Source organism: Notothenia coriiceps, unplaced genomic scaffold (assembly GCF_000735185.1).
Source record: "Notothenia coriiceps isolate Sejong01 unplaced genomic scaffold, NC01 NC01_scaffold00037479, whole genome shotgun sequence".
In the NCBI taxonomy this organism is placed as follows: Eukaryota; Metazoa; Chordata; class Actinopteri; order Perciformes; family Nototheniidae; genus Notothenia; species Notothenia coriiceps.
Window position 1 is genome coordinate 124616 of NW_011370180.1, and position 8493 is coordinate 133108.

An 8493-nucleotide genomic window follows, 5' to 3' on the forward strand; every position below is an offset into this window, starting at 1 on the left:
GGACTCTTTAAAGAAAGACACTACAGTAGACTGAAAAATACAGCCCGAAAATCAGCAGTAGAGACTCTTAAGTAGAAACACTACACTACTGATATCCTCTGAACACCAGCAGAGAGGGACTCTTAAAGTAAACACTACACTGATTATAACCATAAACATCAGCAGGAGAACGGAAGCATCTCAAGTAAGACCTACATACTAATATACACTTTGAACATAAGCAGAAGGGACTCCTTTAAAGTAGAGACACTACATAAATGACATATATATTCACTGAACATCAGCAGGAGGGGGGGCGGGACTTTTAAAGAAGAGACACCACATACTGATAAAACATGACTAACCTCCACAGGAAGGACTCTTTAAAATAAGACAACTACATACTGATATACACCATGAACATCACAGGCAGAGAGTTTTAAAGTAGACGACAACTACATACTTACTAATCAACCATGAACATCAACAGGAGGGGACATTTAAAATAAGACAACTACATACGATATACACCATGAACAATCAGCAGGAGAAGGACTTCTTAAATAGACGACATCTCAATACATGATAAACCAAACCTGGACAGTACGCAGAGACGGATCTTTTAAAGTAGGACACAACAACTGATATAACAACCATGAACAATCAGCAGAAGGGGACTCTATAAAGTAAAGACAGGTCCACAACGTATATACCATGAACATCAAGCAGGAAGGGGACTCTTAAAGTAAGCACTACAATAACTTATATACACTTGAACAAATCAGCAGAGAAGGAAACTCTTAAAGCTAAGACACATACATAACTGATAAATACACCAGTAAATCAGCAGAGATGAGGAGTCTTATAAATAAGACACTACAATACTAGTAAACCACTAACATCACAAGAAGAGGACTAACCTTTAAAGTAGAACACAACATAACTGATATACCACCATGAACATCAGCAGAAAGAGGACCTTAAGTAAACACCTACAACTGATTAATACACCTAACATCAGCAGGAGAACTCTTTAAAGTAGACAAGATAAACTCACCGCATTAGCCCGTCGTGACCACAAGACCAGTTCTTCATGGAGTCCACCTGACATCGATGTTTTGGAAAGACCAAAGCGGACTTAAAGAAAAAACATCTTTACGTTAAAATTTGATCCATAAATACCAATGATGTCTCGTATACCCCTCGGAATTTAAAAAGCTGTTCTGCACTGAGCGTTCATGCAGTACATTTAAAGAGAAATGAGACCCGGAAAGGAACAGAGTAAAGTAAATAGGAAGGTTGTTGAAAGAGGAAGCTGAATGTGATCTTCAAAAATCGTAACCACGCAGCAAGGAACCAGCAATACACGAGGAAAAACAGAATACGCCATAAGACATAGGAACAGAAATAAGAGATCAAGTTATCTCCATGTATACACGAGAAAGGACAGAAAAAAAAATCGATACGCGTTCACGCTCATTCAAACTTTGGGCATGCACATGACCATAATGAAAAAAGGTTTCATCTATGACTCGTCCTTAAACACCGCAGAGCCATATTGACTGGAACAACTTAGCATTAGCGCACATTCCTGTAGCCCATTCTTCTTGCATCATTATCTGGACGTCCAGCGCCTCCCGTCTAACCTCATTTTCCTTTCCTATCTTGATCCTCCCTTAGCAACGGTCATTAATAGCCCTGCAAAAGCGTACATGTACTGATAAATCAATTTATACTAGTTTTCATCATAACCGGCTCATATATCCAACCTCTCCTTTAGTGCAAACACAAAGACATATGCAACATCGAGATATACACTCCTGTTTCAGCCCTGTTCCAAAAGTGCGGATTCTCGTCGTATCTTTAGATCAGCGATACATCACCGCTAAGAACTGCGAGCGCATAGCAGGCTCTTTAAGACTAACGCGCCTTTAAGTCCCACTTAAAAAATAAAAAATATAAAAAAAAAATCCTTTTGAAAAACGAAAACAAAGTCAGAGAATCATAACATTTCATTACTCACTCTCACAATCACAAATCAGTCGCTTCGCCCCTCCACCCTCTGAATAGCAATCAATAATATTAGTCAGGATCGCGCTATCATGATTTTCGCCAGCCGAGATATTGCTTACACACACTTGGGTAAAACATATAAACAGACACATGCAAAAATGCTACGACTGAAACGAAAATAACTAAAGAATATCGAAAACATTTAAAGAGACTAAGGTAATGGATTTTTTTCATTCGTCTCCACCATGTCCGGGAAAATCACTGCTGGCTTGTGACAACAATCCATTTCACAATTAAAGTCCAATTTTGGCCAGCCGCCATCACGAACAAAACACCCCGAAGTTTAGTACCGACTCCGAAAGGGAGACTAGTGGCGGAAAGCTGCTGGACTCAAACAGAACCCAACTGCTCAAAAACTTTTTTCCACACTAATGCCGAGTGAAAGAGCGACAGAGGTCATCCACAAAACACACATAACCTGAGTGAAAAAATGGAGCCATATACTATGACTGGAGAAATGGATGAAGGACGCATACTGCGGCTTGTCAACGTGTTTCCTGAGAAAAAGACACTGAGGACGAGAAGGCCAAAAAAAAGGCAACATGTCGGATTTACTGAGCTAGAGGCATCAGACATTCAAACATTGCCACAACTCTTAAGGACAAACTGTAACCATCGCCATAGTTTGTCACGACTTAGACGCAATGGGACGAACTTGGATGTCAACTACACTGACCACAATTACTAAATCTTTTATCGGCGCGGACCAACAGTAAGCCTGAACATTACAGAGAACTGCTTGACAGGTTCACTGAAAAAGAACAAACGGGCATTGAAATAAAAAACGTAGGTGCTGAACATAAAAAGTTTAACATTGGCCCAAGAAAAAATCCACAGCATTCCACGAGACAGATGCGCACCGCAGGCGACGCCTTTGAGTAAAAGAAGGACCGTGGCCATTGCCGAAAGAAACTGCCTTAAAAACGGCGGGTGCTGCCATGAGGAATTACTCATACCATCATGGTATGCGTCATCAACCAAAGCCTTGAATTTCTAATTTCAATGAGATCTGATGAAGGATGGCAAATTAATCGAAGTGGTTATATATATATAGGCCCCGTGCAAAACCACTATAAATTATTAAAACCTGCTGGGTGAGGATTGACAACTACAACTATGAAATTATATGTTTACAACAACGCAGATCAGAATGCTGTCAAGCAACGTATGCTTGCACATTTAAGGACATGATTGAACCCTGAAAGCCTTCATTGTCGGCCAATGAGGGAACCTTCCCGATTTTCCTATTTTTTTTTTGATGACTAAAGAGTGGTGCTGCTGGTGCGTTCCGTGTGACAATTACCAAGCTTCACTTGTTTAACGAACTTTAATCTCAAGATGCCCAGGAAAAACAAGACCGGTTATGACTCTAACACGGCTCAAAGATTTCTGACAAACCTGGATTACTACGAATCCAAATGTCCGCTGGTTCCTGATTACCGTCTCCCCACCCGGTGCAAAAGTGATGCGAGCATGCAGACGCCTCCTGACCTGTCAATCTCAATTCTGTGAGGTGCTAACTGAGCTCAAGCAAAACTACACATCCAGATTCCACGACTTCAAGGACCATAGCAATATTTTCTACTTGTGAAAAACCCATTCCTGATTGAAGTCAATGAAATGAAGCAAATAAGCGACCAGCTCGGACTTGTGCAGCTTCAAATGGAGTTCGTGGAGTTAAAGAGCTCAGATGAACTTAAGCGTCAATTTCGGATTACAGATGTCGTGGACTTTTGGAAACTGGTGGGGCATCTACCAAATATCTCCAGACTGGCAAGACGCATCATCTCAATGTTTCCGTCCACATACCGGTGTGAAGCAGCATTCTCTGCGCTCACAAAAATAAAATGTCGCAACCGAAACAGATTGAGTCTGCAGCACACAACAGAGGCCCTCCGGATCGCCGTTTCCAGCGCAGAGCCCGACTTCAAATCACTTGTGCGGCAGAAGGAGTGTCAGAAATCACATTGAGTGTGAAGTAAGGTCAACATTACTCTTCTGACAACCCCTGCTGTGTATAATCTGCTGTTATATGGACTGTGATTATCAGTAAACATGCTGTCTGTTATCTGTTGTTTTGTGTGTTTTGTGGTTGCAGTGAAAATAAGAAATCACAGTTATTGCACTGTACATTATGCTTTTCATTCTTAAGTAACATATTACTATTATCCATATTCTCAAATGCATAAAGGTTTCAGGGAGGAAAGGAGCGTTTTTGGATTGTGGCTCTTGCAAAAATATTTTTTCGTCAATGTGGCTCCTGATTAGGACAAGGTTGAGTACCACTGCTATAGAGTCACAGTGATGCTATAGAGTCACAGTGATGTTACAGAGTCACTGTGATGTTATAGAGTCACTGTGATGCTATAGAGTCACAGTGATGTTATAGAGTCACTGTGATGCTATAGAGTCACTGTGATGCTACAGAGTCACAGTGATGTTATAGAGTCACTGTGATGTTATAGAGTCACTGTCACAGTCAAACTGAATTTCTTCCCCAAGAAAGATTTCCGGCAGGGTAATTTCTATCCACGATGGCTTAATTTCCTACATGAATTGCGGTCAGATATAATACATAATTGTTTGGATGCAGAGTGCAGCTCTAATAAAGTGACCCTCTCTCCCCCTGTGTCTGCAGCCTGGTGTCGATAATTCGCGGTCAGGTGTTGACAGCTGATGGAACACCTCTGATTGGAGTCAACGTCACGTTTGTCCACTATCCTGAACATGGATACACTGTGACACGCAAGGATGGCATGTATGTATTTATTTATTATTATAAAGTATATGTATAAAGCCTTCTGTTTTATATCTGCACCCTTCTCCACAAATGTTTCACTTGACACTTCCTTTGTTTTTAAAATAGATATGTGTAGACAAATGTACCTTCGAACAGTGTAAAAGCCAGCTGTATGCCAATATATTTTTTGACCCATGGATTTGCAGGTCAGTTTGTGTCTGGTTTCAGTGTTCCACAGGTGAAGTAAAGTCCCGACCTGAATAAGAGATTGTGATTCCTTTAAGCGTAAAAACTAAATGAACATTTAAAGCTGTTTGTTTTAAAATGATTGCCCTTTCTCACTGTCAAACACTATAATAATCTGACTATAATAATCAGTACACATTACTCTTCCCAGTGTACAATGTGAAAAAAGTAAGCATGAATTTGCTGAGAAAGCAGAGAAAATAAGACATTATATCTCATATCCCTGCGACACTGCCAATTTAGTAAAACTAAAACATGCAAGCACCGCTGAAATGCCCAGTGGTGGCATTTCTAAATTGAGTCTTTATTGTTAAAATAATAACATAATAATAAATCAAGAATGGAAACGTTAGTAGTGCCTGTTGACTGTGAGGAGGAATTACACGCTCAAAGGGAATGATTCCTATTCTTCAGCTGTTGTTTCTATTAATTACGGTAAATATGTATTTGTTTCTCTGTTTGTTGTGGATGTGCCTCAGGTTTGATCTCCTGGCAAACGGCGGAGCTTCCCTAACGTTGAGTTTTGAGCGCGCTCCATTCCTCACGCAGTACAGAACAGTGTGGGTGCCATGGAACGTTTTCTATGTGATGGACACCCTGGTGATGAAGAAGGTGAGCGCTGTCTGTCACCAGGGCCTCGTGGACTAATTACTGCAGATACAAACTATACTTTAATGTTCCGGTTTATTCAAACAGCATTTAGAAGCTTGCCATGTTGACTGTTTCTTAATTTTCATGGAATAAACTCACTGAATATTTAATGACAGAATTATTCCATTAACATGATGACTCATTCAGCAGTCTGTGTTATAACTTCCAAAAATGTTGTCCTTTATTGAACAAGGAAAATGCATAAAAATAAAGTAATCTCAAAAAGAGAAGAGATGCTACAGCTCTGCAAAAAATTAAGACACCACTCGAAAAGTGTTTCCTGTTAGGCCCCAAGCCTGTTTTTCAGGTTTCAGGCTCGGAAATGACATTCCCAGAACAAATGACCATATCTTCCCTTCTAAAAGGGTTAAATTAATAATCTTTTTTCTCAAAGTAATGATAAACCTGTGAGTTGGATGTAGAAAAGTCAGAATCAATATAGATGTTTTTTATTTTAAAGAAAATTCAGATTAAACATGGTAAAAAACTGTAAATTATAGTGTCCGTCCAAAGAATATTTTGTACTTATAGTGAAAACTATGATGGGTTAGTAGACTAAAAGCTTTAGGAATCCAAAGTACAACATATAATAAGTACCCTGTATCAAGATTGATGCAAAACAAGTGACATTTGACCTTTTTAGACCGATTTAGCAAAAAAAACCTCTTCTGGGGCCATTTGGGTGGATTTTCCATATCTCTGGTCCCCCTTGTTCGATTTTGACATGTGACATCTCTTTCTGACCGTTAGAGCCAATAGAATCCAAGGGAAATCGTCCCACACACACTCATGTTAAAAAAATGTTTGGCGTCTCTGCTCATTCTAGCTTGCAGCAGAGGGGAGAAATATCCCTGCTTTATACTTTTCAGGTCGCTTTAATTCCCAACTATGACGTTTCCTCTGATCGAACCACTTCTCTTCCTAAGTCTTCCTACAACAAATTAACCCAACTATATAAATACTAGGTGCATTCATAAGCTCAAAGCGCGCTAAAGAAGGTCAAGAAAGGTTTGCGCAGAAAGAGTAGTCCCGAGATATTTATTGCTCTCTGATGCCGTCTAGATCATTCATACATTACGTCGGCTTGGCACATATCATTACGGCAATACACTACTGCAAAAGTTTCTCGTTGTTCGGTTCTTTGTGAGCCTTTAAGTTCCTAATAGCCAATAAGAAAATTGTTGACAAAAGGCCTAGAAGTATAGGTACTATTTGTGGTTTAGAGATCGTACGTACGCCTCGGATTTGTAGTTTGTCTGCTCGACATTCGTATCGAGCTCCCAGAAACCCATTAGCGAGCTTATACCGTGATGCACGAACAAAGGCGCCACATACAAAATAAAACTTTTAAGTCAAGGACCTTCCTGCCGGTTCGGTTTTCGGACTCTAGATACCCTTAGTTGGTTGATTTAATTTTCGCTTCTATGTAACAGCACAATAACCAGTCATTTGACTTGTCACCACCAACAAAACTTCGTTCTTCATTGTTTAATCTTCTTTTTTTCTAACATTTTTGTAGGTGTCTAAAGGTCACAAGACTCCGAGACTCGGGTGTAAAATAAAAGGAGTGTCTGGCTTTGTTTTTTCCGAGGCTTTAATACGCTAAATTTTAATTTTCGGTTACTGTAACACCCGGAACCTATAACTCCATTCCTTGTACACAAAATCTTTCGGTGTGTCCCCCGAGAGGGCCCAGAAGGTGCTCGGGTTGCCTCGTGCCTTGTTGTAATGGTCACTCTCTTATGTGACGAAATTTTTAGCACACGACCCGTTGTGCTTTGTTTTTTCCCCCCCTTTTAGCACGCAACCACTTGTGCTGTAGTTATCTAATTTTTGCACAACCACTTCGTGTTTACGGTACTGACCCAACGGCGGACTGAGACACAGATTAACCGAGGGGGGAGTGTACACAGAACAACACGACAACCACACGACACATCAAATTCACGACAAACGAACTCAATCTCACTCTCACCGATCTCACACCGACACTCTAGGACCCGACGTCCGACCTACGCGCACTTGTCGTCGTCTACAACCCGACACGACTGAAAGACGTGGGATACTAAATTATCTTACGGGTGGGGCCAATAATGACAAACGGCACGAGAGGAACGGAAACCAGCGCGGCGAGTTGTCCAGCTCAGACGTGTCACGGTATGTCTACTTTCCTCGCACATTGGCGCACATCCGGAAAAGAAGAAAACAAACAAGTGCCTGTGACAGAGAGTCCCCTGAATATACAATTCTTGGATAACTTCACACATATGGTCTACATTCTCGCCCCTTATCAGACGTCGGATTGACGTGCTCCCTATTTGGTAAAGCCGGTTTTGGTTTTGCGCTGTTCACGACATTCAGGCTCCGCCTCGCCGACACGCGCCCCTTCCGGAGTTTACTGGGGACCCGCTTCTTACGCGTTTGGGACTAATGACGGTGGCCTATTAGTGAGGCATCGAGGGATAATGAGATGCGGATCCACGGGTGTAGGTTGTGTAGCAAATACTAGCGTTCCTCTGTGTAGTTAGATTTGCCACGGGGTGCGAGTTGTGACTTTCTATGTTTGAGGACAATAGTTGTTTTTGCATGTAGTTTTGTTCACCGCCGATTCCCATCGGGTGTGCGATTGTACCGATGGAAGTCAAAACAGACCCAGATTATGACCAGAAGTTACCGTAATTTCTGCTATTTTTTTGCTCGACATCCGAATTCAGGTATCCAAATTAGGTTACACAGACACAGGGGAAACTTTAAAAGACTATTCAGGATTCGTTATTTTGTCGAAAAGTCAACGAAATATACCG

General features: G+C 41.0%; 1 protein-coding gene across 1 annotated transcript in view; it reads left to right on the plus strand.

Moving 5' to 3' along the window:
* LOC104967593 (teneurin-3-like) overlaps positions 1 to 8493 on the plus strand; it is a 48933-nt gene that overhangs the window by 29536 nt on the left and 10904 nt on the right. The window contains exons 9-10 of the mRNA XM_010797092.1: positions 4691 to 4810; positions 5518 to 5650. Of these exons, the coding sequence (XP_010795394.1) occupies positions 4691 to 4810; positions 5518 to 5650 (253 nt within the window). The remainder of the gene's footprint in view (positions 1 to 4690; positions 4811 to 5517; positions 5651 to 8493) is intronic.